This window comes from Andrographis paniculata, unplaced genomic scaffold, assembly GCF_009805555.1.
Source record: "Andrographis paniculata isolate CXL003 unplaced genomic scaffold, ASM980555v1 Contig21END, whole genome shotgun sequence".
Classification (NCBI taxonomy): domain Eukaryota; kingdom Viridiplantae; phylum Streptophyta; class Magnoliopsida; order Lamiales; family Acanthaceae; genus Andrographis; species Andrographis paniculata.
Window position 1 is genome coordinate 4,010,983 of NW_026137502.1, and position 19,931 is coordinate 4,030,913.

Below are 19,931 nucleotides of genomic sequence, written 5' to 3' on the forward strand. Positions count from 1 at the left end.
CTGAGATTAGGAATCTCTAAACACTGTAACGTACAGAAACTAAACTGGAAAATAAAATACTGAAATTTAAAGTGGTGATCCCCAAATCTGACTTTGCTTTGTTGAAGTTGATTGAAGATGCCTTGCCAAATGATGATCCAAATCCTTAAATATTCCCTGGGAAACCGTACTGAAAACCGTCACCCGAACGGTTACAACGTCTCCTTCTCAACCGTCTTCCAACCTTTCTTATGCTGACACGTGTCCCCAGCAGACCAAAAATCCCTATATTTCACTCCTTGAGCCAACTACAGACCTTCCGCTCTTTTGGCCCGACTTCGTCCTTCGTCCGACCTACTTCTTCGCCCGACCCCACTTGGGCCGACCTCCATATCAACCGCCCCCTATATTTGATCAAAGGCCTCCGTGTTTGTCCGACTCCTCCTTCTATCCGACCTACAGTTTACCCGACCTGCGGATATCCCATCTCAACGACTTTCTGTCTCGAGGATCTCCCGACTTGAAAACCTTCCGACTTGAGGTCTTTCCGTCTTGCGGACCTCCCGACCGGAAGACCTTCCGACTTGAGGTCTTTCCGTCTTGCGGATCTCCCGACCTGAAGACCGTCCGACTTGAGGTCTTTCATCTTGAGGGCCTCCCGACCTGAAGACCTCCCGAGTTGAGGTCGTCCCGTCTTGCGGACCTCTCGACCTGAAGACCTTCCGACTTGAGGTCTTTCCGTCTTGCGGACCTCCCGACCTGAAGACCTTCCGACTTGAGGTCTTTCCGTCTTGCGGACCTCCCGACCTGAAGACCTTCCGACTTGAGGTCTTTCATCTTGAGGGCCTCCCGACCTGAAGACCTTCCGACTTGAGGTCTTCCCGTCTGGCGGACCTCCCGACCTGAAAACCTTCCGACCTGAGGTCTTTCCGTCCTGAGGACCTACCGACCTGAGGTCCTTCCGTCCTGTATTTTCCTTAGAAATAAATAAATAAATTTATTTTCCTTGATTTCCTCACGGTGTCCTTCAGCCAGTTCAATCAACCCTATTGTCAGGCCCATTCTTCTTTTTACCTTGGGCTTTTAACCTAATTCTAAATTTCGTACGTAACATATATATATATATATTTATATATAACTCAACTCCGCCTGCTCCATCAACACGGCCGTGTTCTCCTCCTGCGTCGTCCGTTCTCTTCCCGCCGAATCTAATCGGGAATTTACGCAGCAGAGTACTATTTGTAATTGCAGGCCCCTAAATGGGCTGACCAATTTAATGGGCCCAAACAATCTTAAAATTGGGCTTACACTTTAAGGTATTATATCATGTTAATTTGGGCCGTATAAATTTTTTTCATTATTATTATTTTAATTTATAAAGTTTTTATAAATAAATGATGAGGAAAGAATAGAAAAAAAAAATTATCAAAATCATACTCCTTTGGCCCGGAAAGTATTAATTTAATTTTTTTAAATAATGTATTAAAAAATAATAATAATATTTTATTGATTGATGAAAATATAAATATATATATATATGAGATAGATTTTGATATTTTTGTACTTATAAATATAAAATAAAATTAAAAAATCTTAAAGCAAAATTTAAAATACATTTATTGCATCTGAATTAGATAGCCAATTGAGTTGTTGAATTGTATGCACGACATTTCATTGAAATTTGAATCATTAATAGTGCCACAGTTCGCAGGTATTATGTCCGGCTATAAATTTATCTAATGCGCACTTTTGGGTAGCAGTGACAAATTATCACGTCATTAAAAACAAATACTTTAAATTAAAAGGATAAATAAATACATTTAAAGTTTGTTCGTGAAACTATTAAAATGGATAATATTATTTTATTTAATCTAATTATATATTTAATGTGTATAATTATAATTTGATATAAAATAAAGCTCAATATACTAATATTATATAAATAAGAAATTTATACTATTATATTATATTTATTAAAAAATTATTTCAGTTTAAATTAATTTATATTAATTATATATTAATAATGATATAAAAATATGGTCTCTGTAAACTAATATTATAGTTTTAATATATATATATATATATTGAGATCACAACTCAGTTGGATTGTTTTTTGAAATTGAGTGCTAAGATTATAGTTTACTTTAACCCGTCTTTATTTAATACTTCCTTCATGTCATAATAATAATAATAATAAAAAATCTATTTTTTATTTTTGTCTGTATTATTTTTTAATTTAATAATTGTATTATAAATATCGTTATTTTTATATTATACTATATTAATAGAGATATTTTTATTTTTATTTTTATTACAAAATAATATAATACTGATATTTAAAAATATAAGTAAAAAAACAAATGATACTCTTATTACAAAATGAAGATAATATAATATTTTATAATAAAAATAATATTTTTAATCAAGATCTTAATTTTTAAATTTTTTAAATTTATTTGAATCATATATATTAGCACATTATAAATATAAAATGTTCAACTACAAATCCAACCATCAACCAAACATGCTCATTATTTTGCTATAATTACTGAAATAATTTGTATATTAAATGTGTTTGTTCGGGAGATTCGATTAAATTTTCACTATTCATTTCTTTTTTTTCTCTCAGAAATATCAAATCAAACACCTATTTTTTATTTTTTATATTATACTAAAAATCAATTTTACATTCAAAACATCACATCAACACCTATTTATATCACATCATACAACTATTCAAATTCAAAATTTTTACTATTCAAATCCCAACTCAAAATCCAAATACCAAACAAACACTCCATTGTCATTGAAATTATTATAGAACAGTTGCAGTATTTTTATTAATACTTTATAAAAAGTAACTTTAAAATATATTTCATCTATTCCATTGGAATTGAACCATTTGATTAGGACACAATATTTAGTAAAGATATTTAATTAGTTAATAGTTATAAGTTATGATATTATTATATTATTTTTTGATGTAATTAATAATATTTATAATTTTAAAGTAAATCTAATATATATGATTAAAAAGTTAAAATATATGTTTAAATATATAAAAATTATATAGCAATTTAAAAATATATATAATATGAATATCATTGTTTAGAGAATAATATTTTTCTATAATACAAGTAAATAAAAAAATATGTTTGTTTATTTATAATTAATATAAATCAATTTTATAAAAGATGTTTAGTTTTTCTCCATTTTTGCAAATATGCACAATGTTACTCCAAAACTGAATTTTTTGTGGTGTTTTTTTATATTTTTGGTATTTTTTGGGTGTATTGTGTAATTTTAATTATTTAGTAGATGATATATAATTTTATATTTTAAAAAGTTGTATGTAATTTTATTTTTTTTGAAAAATAATGTATAATTTTATTTTTTAAAAGTGATATAATTTTAGTTTTTGGAAAGTAATATAATTTTATTTTTTAAAAAAATAATGTATAATTTTTTATTTTCTAAATTGATATATAATTTTACTGTTGAAAAGTAATATAAATTATATGTGTATTGATCTAATGTAAAAATAAATTAAAGTTGGGGTGTAATTTATAAATATGAAAAGTTATATAAAATAATATAAAAGAGGAATATATAGGGAATATACTTCTTAGAGTAAAAATTGAAGTTTATGGTTGGAGTAAAATTACTGGAGATCAACTGCATTTTTACTGTAGCAACTGTAAAAATAGAGTGGAGGGTTAGAGATGGCCTTAAATATATTTTGATTAAATAATTTTTACCATAAATAAAAATGTGTCAATTGTTACATGACAAATAAAAATAAAAATAGTGTCAATTGTAATATAAAAGAGATAATACTGTGTTTAGGGTTTAGGGAGTAGTGTCTTTCATTCTATCTTTTTCTACTAATATATTTTGGTCTAACCTTATTTGTTCTATTTTTTTTTTTTTCAATATGACTATACAATTTATTTATTTACAATTTTTTAATATTAATCATACTATTTAGCTATGTTAATATTCATTTATAATTTATTTTATTATATAATAATATTTTTTATTAATATATTTTTAAATTGTTTATTATTTGTATTTTATTTAAATTTTTATATTTATAATAAATCAGACACAAAATATGAGACCAAGAAAGTAATATAAAAAATATTTGTTTAATATTTTTAATTTTAGGTATAATAAATGTGTTGGTGATATAAATAACGACATCTAGTGTTGTATTTTGTTTTGTTTTATACTCCCTCTGTCCAATTGCTATCGTTTTAAAGTATATTTGTACGTTTTTTTTGTGATTGTCTTTTTGTTATGAAATGACAAATTTGTCTTTGATTGTACGGTAGATATTAAAAGTAATAAATAAATTGATGGTAAAAATGTAAAATTTGTGTTTAAAAAATGAAATATAACAATAGTTGTTGGACGTCTCAAATAGGAAAGTAGGACATTAATTTGTGGATGCAGGAGTATTATACTTTTCCGTCTCAATTCAATGGGATTTTTGGAATTTTGTACTATATTAAAAAATAATAATATTTTATTAGTTAGTTTAATTGTGTATGAATTTTTAATATTTTTGTCATTTGAATTATATATATAAAGTAACTCAATGTGTAATAGTATATTTGTAATTGAAATAAAAATTAAAAGTTATTTGGTATTAATGTATAATTACTTTGAGATAAGAACAAACAAAAAATAATAAAAAATATTTTGAATTGAAATAGAGAAAATATTATTATTATTATTATTATTGGCATAAGCTTTATCTAGTACTCCCTCCGTTCCTCCGTCTCAGATACCATGTCCACGTTACAGTTTCTTTCCGTCTCACATACCATATCACTTTTATTTTTTGGAAATGATTACACACTTTAATCTCATTTTAAAATTTTTAATTTTAATTAAACTAATTATTTATATTATAGGATAATTATTTTCACTAATACATTATTAATTATCTACTAATTACACACATCCTAAAATACGGTGTCTATAGTGTAGCAGACACGGTATCTGCGACGGAAGGAGTATAACTTATTTTGTCATATCTAATTTGAAAATTATTAATTATTTAGCCAAATTTTTCTTCAAAATATATGAAAAAAGTAACAATTGAATTCTCCGTCATATAAATTAGTCTTATATATATATATATATATATATTAATAGGCATAAAATAATACATAAAAAAACAGGACCTTCTAGAACAATAAATATTGTATTAATTGAAATAATAAATTTTTGAATAAATAAATAAATACGCTAACTTTGAAAATGAGCAACAACGACATGTTTGTTTTGTTATTTATTTATTTATTTATTTTTAAGTACAAAAAATGGTGTCTACACTATAAAAAATAATAATTTATATTAAATATTAATTTTTATTTGATAATAAAAAATATATATTGAAATAAAGTAAATTGAAAGAATGAAGTGTTCGTCCTTTTTTTTTTTCTTTCTCAATTATAACAAATAAAAATTAAAGATAAAATAGGGACAAAAGTATAATTATATATTTCATTGTCTAAATCGAAAATATTATTTTTATTAATTTTCGTTTGTCTAATAAAAAATATCAATGTTTTATTATAATAAAGGTAATCACTTATGAATATCAAAAAAAAATTTAATTTTTAAATAAATTATAAATATATTATTATATTAAATTACTATTTTTAAAAAGTAATACTCCCTTCCGTCTTATTAAGAGGTTACTATTTTATATTTTCATCTGTCCCAAAACAAGGTTATCATTTCTTGATTTAGTAATTGTACTACCTACTTTACATAATAAATACTCTTTCAACTTACAACATATTACACAAATATTATTATTTTATATTATACCATACTAATAGGGGTATTTTGGTCTTTTTATTACAATATAATATAATACTAATATTAAAAAATCTACGTGCAAAAAACAAACTCCACCCTTCAACGGAACGGAGGGATTATATTTTATTAGTGAATGTATAAAATAATTTTGATATTTTTATCATTTATATTTTATGTATAATAATATCTTTTTAATTTATATAAACATTAATTTTTTTTAATATTAATGTTATTATTTTTATTATACTAAAACTGTTATATTTTAAGTAAGAGGAACTAAAATAATAATAATAAAAATTTGAATGGTAACAAAAGAAAGTAATTTTTTCTTTTTAAAATATTAAAATATTTTTAAATTTTTATTCATATTAAAAATTAGTATTAAATTTAAAATATTAATATTACATCAAATTATTTCCTTCGCCTCATTTTTTTTTTACTATTTTTATTTTCGTTCGTTCTACATTATTTGTTATTTAAAAATAATATATATAATTATATACTTTAATTATATGTTAAATTTCATAATTTATACTCTATGCGTTCCCACTTAATTTCTCAACTCTTTTAATATTTATTTGTCCACATAGATGATCTTTTTTTTTTGAAATATAATTATATATTTTAATTACATTATAAAATTCATAATTTATATATATTTTTAATTTTAATTAAACTATTTAATGGCCTCAATATTAATCTATAATTATTACTTCCTCCGTAAAAAAAAAGTTGTCCTGTTTTTTATTTTCGTTCATTCTAAAATAATTGACATGTTTTCTTATTTAGTTAATATAGTCTCCACTTTATAATAAAAAATTATTCATATTTTTTTAATTTACCCATAATTACTACTTCAACATACTTTTTAAAATTATTTAAAAAGTAAGGGCATTATAGTATTTTACATTATATTTTATACCATTTGCAATTAAATATTATTATTCTTTAGTTCCTGTGCCACTTATTTTGGACGGAGGGAGTACGTTATAATTATATAAATTAGTTGAGACTGATGGAATATTTCTTTAATTTTAATTATTTTATATAATTTAATTTATAATTAATTTTATTATATAATAATTTTTTTACTCATAAATTTTTTAATTAATTATTAATTATATTTTATTTAAATATTCGTATTTACGGTTGTAAATATAAATATGATAGAAAAAGATAAGAAGGATGAAGTAGCATTTTAATATCACAATTTACTATGTTAAATTCAAACTATAAATTTCCAACCAAACAACTGAACACACTCTACAATAATAGGCAAATAATGTGGTAGGTAAGCTATCGTTAGATATTATTTTACACTTCTTTTTTTTTACATTAAAAAATAGTATATCATTATTATTTTATTTCATTTTATTTAGACTGCAAATTTATATTAAAAAAAAATAAAATTGTACTATTTTGAAGTCGAATAGAGTCCAAAAGAGCGTCTCGTCAAAGCCAAAGCCGATCCACCACACAACACAAACCTTCAACCCCAAATCTCAATCCCAATCCCTAATTTTCCTTCTTCTCCGCCCACCGCCGCCGGAAAATGGCTCTTCAGCTGTGGGAGACTTTCAAGGACTCGATCACCGCATACACAGGCCTTTCTCCGGCTACTTTCTTCACTGTCGTTGCTTTAGCCATCACTCTCTACTACTTCGTCTCCAATCTGTTCGGTTCCTCCGAAGATAGTCACGTTCATCAGCGGTCCAGGGATTTCGAGGAGGAGGTGGAGCCTCTGCCGCCGCCGGTTCAGCTTGGCGAGATTACCGCGGAGGAGCTGAAACAGTACGATGGCTCCGATCCGAAAAAGCCCTTGCTGATGGCGATCAAAGGTCAGATCTACGATGTTTCACAGAGCAGGTATCGATTCTCTATTCCTGATTATCAATTTTTTAATATAGCAACTTCTTTTCGAATACTGTGATACTTTTTAAGGTTTCTGAGCGGTGATAATAAAGTTTGGATCTCTTTTTGTTAATTCATACTCCTGTCTGTATATTCTTCAGATTATTATTTTTGGAATATGTTTTTGTGAATTCAGTCTCTGAAATTGATTTCTTGTTATTAATCATGTAGGTTTTGGTATCTGATTACAGTGATTGATTTGGGGGTGTTCTTTATCTTTTTCAATTATTTTTTAATTCTCTGTATGTTTTGGTTTGTTCCATGTTTGATTTGAGGATTTGGTTAACTTTTAGGTTAAATTGGTGTCTTTTAGAATCAGAATAATTTGCGCCTGTTACTATTTGTATGTATTGCTAATGGCTATTTAAACTTTTCTTGTGAAAAAATATTTGTACTTTCCAAAAGTTTTGAAAATCGAATTTTCAACAGTAACTTTTCTTGTTTGTTATGTTTTAAGGCAAAGATTTATGGAAGAAGAAGATATTGTTATTGTAGAATCTGTTTTCTCTTTAGATCAAGATTCTGGATTAGAGTTGAGGAGCTTTAAATGCTTTCGATTATGAGCCACGTGTCGTTTTTATCGACAGGAATGTGAAGTTGGGTTTAGCTTAATCGGATACCCTTTTAAGATGATTCCTTACCCTTTTGTTTCCGCTAAAAACAAGCGATAGACTCTGATCGAGTATTTTTTTTATTTGTGAGTATTCGATTTGGTGTGATTCCCTCTTAAGATGATCCATTTTGTTTTGCGATTCTTCATCTCACCTATCGGTGAAAATCACGCGACGTATTATAGCTGGACTTTTACACGGCCTTGTAATCAAGGCATTGCAAAATTGGGAAGATTTGGTTTCAATTTTGTACTTAGATAATTTCTGATATGATTTTTACGACATGAAGAAGTGAATATTTTTTTTTTCGGAAAATGTAGAGTCCAAATAGTAAATGTTTGGAAAACTAAACCCAAAGATTCTCGGGTTTTCTTTCCAGATCTTTACTTTTTGGCCTGTGTTTTTTGAAAAATATCTATATTTCTTACAGAACATCATATCTAACCTTATTTAAATGCAAAATCAAAACCCAAAGGCCTTATGATGACATGTCTCTATTAGCATTTATCCTTCCAATCTACTTTTGTAATTGAGCATATTTTGTCGATATATATGCAGAATGTTCTACGGCCCTGGTGGCCCATACGCCCTCTTCGCCGGCAAGGATGCAAGTCGAGCTCTAGCAAAGATGTCGTTCGAGGAAAAAGATCTCAACGGCGATCTCACAGGGCTAGGTGTGTTTGAGCTCGACGCACTCCAAGATTGGGAATACAAGTTCATGAGCAAGTACGCGAAGGTGGGAACCGTTACAGCAACCGTGCCAGTGACCGAAGCTGCCGCCGCTGATGAGAGCCAAACGACGGACGGCGCTGAAACTAGCGCGGCAAAGCCTGCCGATAACGACGCAGCGAAGCCGGCGGAAGATGGCCCTTTGGAAAATGGCGTCAAAGAAGCACCACCTGCAGAAACCACAGCGGCTGGTGACGCCGACAAGAAAGAATGAGTGATATCCTTGTTGTTATCGAAACATGAACTTTTGGGGAGGATCTTGTTTGTCGAAAGACGGTATTCTTCTTTCGGGTTAGGACACCCCCACCCCTACCCTTACTCGCCTTATAAATTTGAAAGACCGGAAGAAGAAAATGAAGAAGATGTAGTAGTTGTAATGAATAAGAATGACTTGGGAAGGTTATGAATGTGCATTTTTATGTTTGTTTGAGCTTTTTTTGTTATTGGTAAGTTTTGTGGGTATTGCTTTTGCAAAAGTTCAATATCGAGATGAAGGATAGAAAAGCAAGCGAGTTGAATCCTTGTTATTTGTCCATTGCGGCTACGAGTTCTTGCTCGAAACCCTTTGTATAGTTCAAAAGAATTTTGAATTTTAACATGCGGTCGAATTGATATGCAAATTCTTATAAATTAAGTGTTGAGACATCCCTGCTTCGGAGCTATGACTTGAGTTCAAATTCGGGTGGATGGGTGGGTGCGTGGGTCAAACAGAAGAAAAAAGTCGAACATACGCAACAAGGGATGGTATTAGATACAACATTACATACCCGATGTAACCATGCGACCATTCCCGAATAAACAACTCCCGTGCCGGCACAACCTTAAACTCCAAATATATATATATATCACCTCTTACTTTTCAATAAATTCGACAACGATAATTTATATTCAAGGTAGAACAAACAATAAGTCAACCAACCAAATAATCTAAGCAAAATATGCAATATCACACAACATACACAATTTTTTATTTTTTATTTTTTATTTTTTTTTGAATATTCCTAATAGTCAACACAATTACATGAAGAGAAATTTGATTCCTATGTTTCGAATATGAGTTTGTGCCCTCTATGAATAGACAAAATTGCTTATAAGTTATAAGTCACCTCTAGTTTGAAAAATATGCATCATACTCTTCATAATTTGGAAACTGTATGAGTTTCTTTTGTATTTTAAAAGATACTGTACAAAATCTTCTAAAACATTACATGAAGTTCCCTTGTATTTTCGGAGAGATTTCATACAATGTTTTCACAACACACGAAACAAGATTCTGTGTAAATATTTTCGAAAATACGAGAAGATCTCATACCGTTTCTAAATTATGAGGAAGAACGATGCAAACTTTACAAACCATAAGTATTTTATAAGAAATTTTGCCCTATAAATATGGCTTAAACTTTTACGACGCCTACATATGCAAAATACCATTTGCACCTTATTCAACCTTCGCCTTTCTACTTGTTTGGACATGAAAATTCCAATTTCCAACTACCTTATTTGTGCTTATCGTTTGTCTAGCTGCAGGCAAGTCAGTCATGCTACAAATTAAGAAAGAATAAGAGCTAAATTCGACTCACTTTTTCTCTTCTCCATAATTCCTCAATATTCAGAATGGGAAGAAAATAAGAGCAAGAAGTTACGTACATTTTCGCAAAGGCTCGTCCCCTGTGGCCCTAATCCACTCCATAACTGATGTATTACACCTTTATCCATCCAGGATTTTTCTTATAGCTAACAAAGAATCATTTCTGTCGAATGAATAATGGGGACTTGGTGCCGATCCTGAGTGACAAATTTGTGATTTCATGCAGAAGACAGTTCTAAAATATGTATCAAAATCATCTTTCGCACGCTTTAAATATATATGTTCGATTATGTGGTGATGAAACTACACATATTTGTATCAATACTTTAGTGTATAAATCATGTTGTATCGATCCAATGTATATGTCAAGCAAAACACGAATATAATTAAACCAGGGAGGGGTGGGATAAGGGTCATCATTGCAACGCTATCACCTCTAGATAACATTGGATCCTGCTCGAATTCTCAATGTTTCGGTTCTCTTACTTCTCTCCATAGCATCTATGAGCCAGATCACGCTTTCTTTGATCCCCATCCTGCAGCAAATTTCAAAAGTCGTGAAATCCATTTCTATACTGCTCGAGAACTAATTTGGAGAGCCTAAAAGAAACAAGACTACTAAAAGCTCGGCAGAACTTAATAGATCACGAACAAGATGCTCACCCTTCATATGCTGAAACGGCTTGAAATGTAAATTCTCTCTCGTCCAATTTTTTGAGGTCTAGATATTGAGCAAGTTCATCAACAGATATAGCATCTTTGAGATCCTGAGGAGTGTGCCACGTACGTTAGCAAAAGTCAGTCCTTTAATTAACGTACAAACATAAGAGTGTTGTTTTATACTCTTATCACAATCTACAAATACACCAATAATGATGACAAAGAAACAGCTTGTGCAAGTAAATCCTTTCACAATTTTCAGCTCGTCTAAAGAACTGATAATCAGCAGATAGCCATAAAGGAAGAAAATAATTATATCATTCATTTACATGATTTCTGAAGTATTCAGATAGCATATAGATATTAAGAATCAATACTTATATCTTTGGTTTCGACTATCGTGTAAGACACAAGGAATTAGCTTACCTGCTTGTTTGCTAAAATCAGAAGGGGAGCTCCTTGCAAATCTTCATGACGAAGGACCTTTTCTGCAATCCAAATACAAAGTTAACAAACCTTACGAACCTAAATTGCAAGAAAATACGAAAAATGAAAAATTGATGATAAGAAGTAGTATTATTTGTACGACACTTCTCAAACTTCATCCAACAGAGATTACCTAGAGCAGATTTTGATTCTTCAAAACGAGATGGACAGGCTGCATCAATTATATAAATTACTGCATGTGCTTCTTCATAATATTTTTCCCAAATGGAGCGAAGGCCCGGCTGATGTAACATAAACGAAAACCACTCATCAACGAAAAGATTTTTAATAATTACATAATAGATGACACGGGGATGGTTGAGTCGGCATATATAGAACACACAAACATCATATGTTTTTATTTAACATAGCATATGTTGTGTTAAATAAAAGCATGTACGACCATACTTATAGGTGTACTGTATCAATATATTTCTTATGTTGAAATCAATGATATCATATGTTGTGTTAAACTATATCATATACTGCCCGTTAATATGAATATAGTTCATATACTGCATTTGTATAGTAACATAAATAATGAAGAAAACAAGACTGCAATTCAAACCTGACCTCCCAGGTCCCAGAACACGAGCTTTGTCTTTAAAACTTCAACCCGACCAATATTGAGTCCTACAGTTGGAACAATCCGATCTGGTGGAAGGCCCTCCAAGTTCGAGTATATTGACTTCACTTTCTCCAGTAAGGTCTACACATTCACATCAATAAATAAGCTCAAACAGAAACTTGAGTGTCAATATAATCGCTAGTAGATGCTTGCAGATGAAAAATCACCCTTTCAACTAACCATGAAAATATACAAACTTTAAAGCCATAGAAGTCAATGATTTAACAGTAAATAAATGCAACCAACAAATTTCAATTGTCATCGAACACAACATAGAACACAGCTTCAGTGAAATGGGCAGAAAGCAACAATAATTTTGTAATACAAATAATGTCTTAAGAACACAGTGTTAGGCAGAAGAATTACTCATCGAATAACCAATTCGGCACGTCAGATGGTAACTTAAACAAGGTGAATAACTTACAGTTTTTTTGAAGACATCATTTTCTAATTTATTCAAAATGAACAGCCTGCATCAAATAGTTTAACCAGATTGACAGTATAGGTCCTTTTTGAGAAATTTTAAAAAGTAATACTAATAATAATACTAGGCCATGAAATTTTCAAACTCCAACTAGCTTGTAAACATTGTTCAAGCCTACAAGATCTTCCGGCCTTTCAATAATATGCTAGTCAACTTCATGTCTTGAAATATGTAACTCTGAAGCCAAATAAATGTGTGGAGACGAACATTTTAAACAGACAAAGTGAGGTCAAGCACAATACCGTCTTGCCGGCCTTGTCAATTCCAAGGATAAGAACATGAAACTCCATCTTGTCGAACATGTGTTTCCATAGTCCATAAAACAAAGAAAACATGTTTTATGGTTCCTGTTTGTTATTATCTACTTTAATGCCTTTGGTGAAGAGCTTCGAACTCAGTATCTTGAAATTCTACAAACTACAATAAAAGCAAAACAATCAGAATGTTTACAGGTGATCAAAGAGTATTGCAGTGCTTAACTACAATGCCGATTTTATTTTAACATTACGCACTTACTGAACAACAACTAAACAAAGAAGGAATTTGAAATAACGGCAGATGTACATTTTTATTCTTTTCCTGAACATATCCTAATGGATATTGATCATCTACTCATTTCATCACACCAAAATATACCGCTGTTAAATTCCTGAGGATACGTTTGCTACAAAGCATAAAGTAGTAGAATTAGTAGAGAATGAGAATTCATTCTTCAATTTTGTAAAACATAGGATTCAGTTAAGAATGCAGTGATTGATCTGGAGAAGACACTGTATTATCAATCAAGGGAATACAATAAATCGGATAAGAGAGAGTTTAGTGAAATGGGAAGCCATAAGGAAATATTGTTAGTGTGTTTAGTTGGTCATTGGTGATTTATTTTTGTTTGAATAATAATTTTGATGCCATGTTCTGTGAAATCGAAATAGTGTATTAAAATGAAAATTACAAGAAAATGAAAAAAATGACAAATGAACACAGCTTGAGGATTCTCCATTTTCATTTCTCTCAGCTCTTTTGCTCAAGGAAGAGAAGAGAAATGAAAACAGACAAGGAAAAAATGATTCATTTCTCATATTTGGATTTTCTGACTCAAACAAACAATCGAAATGGAGATATTTTTCTATACCTAACACATCCTAGAGGGAAACTGGCAAAACCCATTATCATGAATACAATGGAAATGAAATAATCTCTCCACATCATGAGCCTGATCCTCGATTACTCTAACATAATTCATCCTTGCTATGAAGAAAAAATTCATCGAGTAAAATACATTGCTAATTTCATTTGATCACCGGTAAATACATAAAAATAAACACGTATGAACAAGGTAATTTTGAGTATTACCCAATAGGCTCGAGATCTCAACTTCAATTTCAATAGACCTCCCCACAAATCCATAACCTCAATAATTTCAAATTCAGAAATAAAGCTGACTGTTAATTTCATTGACAACCATATATATGCATCTATAGAAGATGAACTAAAATCAGACACAAGAAATAAACCAAATCACGCATTTCCCATCATTCAGCAAAGAACAGCCAAACAAGATTGAACACCTCGATACATAGAGAACAATCGTACCAATGTCGGCGTGTAGCTCACTGAAAAGAGTGAATTGAAGAACTCTACAAAGCTCTGTCTATTTTCCACGCCTTTGATTTGTTCGCCCCCATTGTTACGTTCTCCTGTCCTTGGCGTGTACCGAAAATGCCCTCCAAATCGGACCCGAATCCAAACCCGACAAATTTCCCATATTTGCTCCTTCCTGATCGCATGATACGATCGCATGATGCGAGGATATTATTTTGGAACTAATAAGACTAATAAAAATGGTAACAAAATTATTGTATTGAAATAAATATTTCTTTCGTATTTAACAAATTATTTATTTATAATTATATTGTCTATTTATCATTAAAAATACTATTTTAATTTATAATATTATATTACATAAATATAATTACATTTATACTTAATTTTTTTATTACATTTTAATATAATACTACTATTAATATTTTTAAAACTGGATAAAAAACAATAATATTTTATAAAACAATACTATTATATATGTCCGTATGTGATAGGCATAAAATATTGCGTTCTTATTTTTTATTGTTCATAAAAAATATTCCATATATTTTTATGACATTATTTTTACATAATTTTTTATTTTATAATAGTTTTTATTTATATATTTAATTTATCGTAATATTTTTTAGTTTCATTAATCATTAATATAAAAAAATGCTCATTTTATAGTAAAAAAATTCTTATTAAAAAACAAAATGTAATAACTTTTAAAGATAATGTAGAAATAATTTTATAAAATATAAATATTTATAAGATTCATAATTAATAAAAAAAATATGTTAATACTGAAAAAAAAACATATATATACATTAATAAAAGATGAAAAGAATATAAAATAATAAAAAAATACATATTACATTTTATAATAAAATATATAGAAAAAATATAATACTTCCTTCGTCCCATTGGATTAAACCCAATTAGGAATATGATATTTAAGGTAAAGATATTTAGGGTGTGTTTGTTTGAAGGATTTTGGAGGATTTCCACTGTTCATCCAATTTTTTTCCCCTAAAAACATCAAATCAAACACCTATTTTTCATTTTTTATATTATACTAAAAATAAATTTTACATTCAAAACATCACATCAAACCCTATTTATATCACATCATACAGCTATTCAAATTCAAAATTTTTACTATTCAAATCCCAATCCAAAATCCAAACCCCCAAACAAACACACCCTTAATAAGTTAATAATAATAAGTTATGATATTATTATATTATTATTTTGATGTAATTAATAATATTTAAATTTTAAAGTAAATTTAATATATGATTAAAAAAATTAAAATATATATTTAAATATTTAAATATTATATAGCAATTAAAAAATATATGCAGTATGAATATTAGTTTTTAGAGAATAAAATTTTCTATAATACAAGTAAATAAAAAAATATTTTTGTTTATTTATAATTAACATAAATCAATTTTATAAAAGATGTTTAGTTTTAAATATAGATAAAAATATTTATTTTTTAGAAGAGAGATAAAAAAGAAAGAGTTTTAAACAAGTCCTACATCATTTAACAAAATATATTTTGTTAAATATATTTTGATTTAATAATTTTACCAAATAAAAAAGTGTCAAATAAAAATAGGGTAAATTGTGGTGGAATTGAAAAAATATTTAAATAAAATAAATACTAACAATTAATATCTTTCAAAACTAAAATAATAGGAGTATAAAATAAATATATATATACTTTATTTGTAATTTTATTTTTATTTTTAAAAAAGGGAAAATATTAGCCCGGTCCCCCAGATAAGTATAGGACGCCACGAGCAAATATTCTAATCTGAATTCAATGGCTGAACCCGACCCTCCAAAGTCCGCCGCCTTCGCTGCCGACATCTGCGGCCAACTCGCCGCCATCTTCACCGCCCCGACCTCCACCCCACCGCCCCTCACCACACTCGTCGCAGAAATCTCCGGCGCCGGCTCCCGCGGCGGCAAAATCTTCGTGTACGGCGTGGGCCGGGAGGGCCTGATGCTGAAGGCACTGTGCATGCGGCTCTTCCACCTCGGCTTCGCCGCCCACGCTGTTTTCGACATGACCACTCCTCCCATCGGCCCGCCGGACCTCCTTATCGCCTCCGCCGGCCCCGGGGGGTTCTCCACCGTCGACGCTATCTGCGGCGTCGCCAGGAGCAGCGGCGCTCGGGTGGTGGTGCTGACGGCGCAGCCGGAGACTGGGTCCTCGGCTCGGCTCGCTTCAGCGGTGGCGCACATCCCGGCGCAGACCATGGCTAACGACCGGGCCGGGTCGGGTCGGAGCCTGCTGCCGATGGGGAGCGTGTACGAAGGGGCGCTGTTCGTGTTGTTTGAGATGGTGGTTTATGAGTTGGGTGGGTTGTCGGGTCGGAGCCCCGAGGAAATCCGGGCCCGCCATACCAACTTGGAGTGAGTGCTAATGAGTAAATTTACGAATAGATATAAAAGTATATCTGTGCATCTATTATTGATTTTCTTTTTGCTTTTTTAATTAAGACTTTGGGTTTGTTCCCCGTTATTTTTTTCTGATCGTATGATATGTTATAAATATTAAAAAAAAAGGGTGCGTACGGTAAAATAAAAAATTTAATGGGTAAATATAAACAAGAATTACAACTCATAAAAAAAATTAAACTATATTGCTAATTAAAAAAAATAAATCGATTATTATAATAAATTAAAACTTTTTCAATTATATTTTTAATTAAATAATTTATTTTAATAATAGTTTAGATATAATATTTTATAAGATTTGAATAATATAAAAATGAGTAAAAATTATTTTTGGTCTCATTCAATATTATAATTATCAATTTTGGCTTAACTCAAATGAAAATTTATCAATTTCAGTCCCAAAATGGTTGACTGAGACTGAACACGGCTTGTTGGATGACTCAGAAGATGGCTGGGCGTCCCAGACAGCCAACACGACTGTAACACAACTGTGTTATTACCCTGCACTTTTGAAACGGTCGTGTTTCTGTCCGTGTTCTGAACACAGCCATGTTTCTGTCCGTGTTCTTAACACAACTATATTCTAAGCTATATTCCTGCCCATATTTTCAACACAATCATGTTTTAGGCCATGTTCACGACCATGTTTTCAATATAATCATATTATAGGTCATATTTATTATTTTTTTTATTTTTTGGTTAAAATTATTTGATATATATTTATAATTTAACAAAAATATTTTTTTTTTACAATTATTTCATAATATAAAAAATAATCGCTTTTTATTATTTTAAAAGGATATAAAAATAATAATATATTAATATATATTTTTAATAATTATTATATATGTGGACAAAAAATTGTATTATTTTTAATAAACACAAAATTTGTACAAATTATATTTGATTTGAATTTAAAGTGGATCTTATTCTCTAAATGAGTCATTTGATTCTCCGTCCGAGTCGATTTATTTTCCAACTTGGTTTTCTATGGCTTATTTGATCCGAAGAGATTTGGTCTTCGGTTTGATTCTGCTGGACTTTGGAGGGCTTTGGTTTCCGTGCGGGCAATTCGATCTTCGGCTTTGAATTTAATGTCTTCTTTGGACGATCCGTGACTTTGATATTTGATTTAGCTTTGTCGTCTTTTGGAGGGTTTTGGTTTCCGTGTAGGCAATTTGATCGTCAGCTTTGGATTTGATGTCTTTTTTGGACGATCCGAGGCTTTGATCTTTGATTTGGCTTTGCCGCCTTTTGGAGGGTTTTGGTCTCCGTGTTGGCGATTTGACCATCAATTTTGAATTTGATGTCTTCTTTGGACAATCCGCAGTTTTGATCTTTGGTTTGGCTTTGCCGCCTTTTGGAGAACTTTGGTCTCCGTGTGGGCGATTTGATCATCGACTTTGGATTCGATGTCCTCTTTGGACGATCCGAGGCTTTGATCTTTGTTTTGGCTTTGCCGCTTTTGGAGACTTTGGTCTCCGCGTGGGCGATTTGGTCATCAGCTTTGGATTTGATGTCTTTTTTTGGACGATCCGCGGCTTTGATCTTTGGTTTAGCTTCGCCGCCGTTCGGAGTGCTTTGGTCTCCATGTGAGCGATTTGATCATCGGCTTTGGATTTGATGTCTTCTTTGAACGATCCGCGACTTTAATCTTTGAAGATGTTGATTTGGTGCTTCATAACTCTTTTGGCGGCGTGTCCCTTTGACTTTTGGATCGAAGAGAGCCGAGTTGTTGCTTTGGTGAAGAACGCAATGAACATCTTGAAGCTTTGCGAGGAATTTGGAGACCTTCCCTTGGCTTTGACGAATTCCTTAACGGCTTTGAGAGCTTCGATCCTTCCTCCGGCTCGACCATACGACGAAGAACGTTAACTCCATCGATTCGTCAACCAATATTGAATCATTTGTCCAAATCAGTGACTTTCGACGAAGAACGCTTCGAAGGAACAATACAGAGAGAGTCTAGAGACTTATCCCTTTGCTTGAATCCCCGATGCAACTTTGGTGTCCCAAATGAATTGGCCATGACTCTTATTTATAGAGGAGAGGTGGCCTTAGCTTCCTTTTTGAATGGTGCCACGTGGCCATTTTGATTTGCCAATAGGAAGATTTTATAATATTTTCTTTTCCATCAGATGCTCCATTCCATTATAGACGGATTTGATTGTGTACCTTCCTTTCTCGCCAAGATCTTTGTATCATTGTCCTTTTTCGGAAGATATTAATTTATATACTTTCTTTATTGACAAGATTAATTTATTTTGCTGCCAAATTTATTATGACTCTATTTATGCACGTAGTATTTGTACGATATCTTCCATTTTAAGCAGATTTTTGCATTAATGGTTGATATTTATTATAGAAAAATTAACATATGTGCATAATTAAATACCATATATTTATTTTATTGGAATTTTATTTTCTTCTAAAATACATAATATTTAATTGATTTTAGACATATATTTTTAGTATCTATAATATATAGTTTTAAAAATTTATAGTAAAAATTTTAAAATATTATTTTAAATTAATGATTTCTATAAATTATAAATTAAATATATTATTCAAAATAATATTTTAAAATAATACTCCATTCGTCCCACATTGGATGTCTGGTCACTGGGTCACTGTAGACAATTAAAAAATAGTGTGTAATTATTTTTCAAAAAATGAAAGTGACATGGGACGTGCGACGGACAGAAACGGTAATATGAACATGGTAAGTAGGACGGATGAAGTATTATTAAAAATATGTATTAATATATTATTATTTTTATATATTTTTAAAATATTAAAAATTGGTTATTTTTTATATTATGAAATAATTGTAAAAAATATTTTTGTTGAATTATAAATATATATATCAAATAATTTTAACCAAAAAGTGAATAATAATAAATATGACTTACAAAATGATTATATTAAAAACATTGTCGTGAACATGACCTAGAATATGAATGTGTT

At 30.2% G+C, this 19,931-nt stretch overlaps 3 protein-coding genes across 4 annotated transcripts; 2 read left to right on the forward strand and 1 right to left on the reverse strand.

The window, feature by feature from the left end:
* Positions 1-7,248: 7,248 nt before the first annotated feature.
* Positions 7,249-9,495, forward strand: LOC127244887 (membrane steroid-binding protein 1-like). The gene is made up of 2 exons (XM_051265470.1): positions 7,249-7,680; positions 8,895-9,495. Exons 1-2 carry the CDS (start codon positions 7,367-7,369, stop codon positions 9,277-9,279), a joined length of 699 nt encoding a protein of 232 aa, XP_051121427.1. The 5' UTR covers positions 7,249-7,366; the 3' UTR covers positions 9,280-9,495.
* Positions 9,496-10,896: 1,401 nt separating this feature from the next.
* Positions 10,897-14,667, reverse strand: LOC127244961 (uncharacterized). 2 transcript variants are annotated; one of them, XM_051265577.1, is made up of 7 exons: positions 14,502-14,667; positions 13,154-13,328; positions 12,368-12,508; positions 11,933-12,041; positions 11,740-11,801; positions 11,317-11,420; positions 10,897-11,189 (listed from the first exon to the last, which is right to left on the reverse strand). In XM_051265577.1, the coding sequence occupies exons 2-7, from the start codon at positions 13,244-13,246 to the stop codon at positions 11,090-11,092; spliced, it is 609 nt and encodes a 202-aa protein (XP_051121534.1). In that variant the 5' UTR covers positions 13,247-13,328; positions 14,502-14,667; the 3' UTR covers positions 10,897-11,089. The 2 variants fall into 2 exon arrangements, with proteins under 2 accessions (XP_051121534.1, XP_051121535.1); XM_051265578.1 differs by lacking the exon at positions 14,502-14,667 and adding an exon at positions 14,262-14,486.
* A 1,615-nt stretch (positions 14,668-16,282) lies between these two features.
* On the forward strand, positions 16,283-17,028 carry LOC127244720 (uncharacterized). The gene has a single exon (XM_051265201.1). It carries the CDS (start codon positions 16,324-16,326, stop codon positions 16,921-16,923), a length of 600 nt encoding a protein of 199 aa, XP_051121158.1. The 5' UTR covers positions 16,283-16,323; the 3' UTR covers positions 16,924-17,028.
* The last annotated feature ends 2,903 nt before the right edge of the window (positions 17,029-19,931 follow it).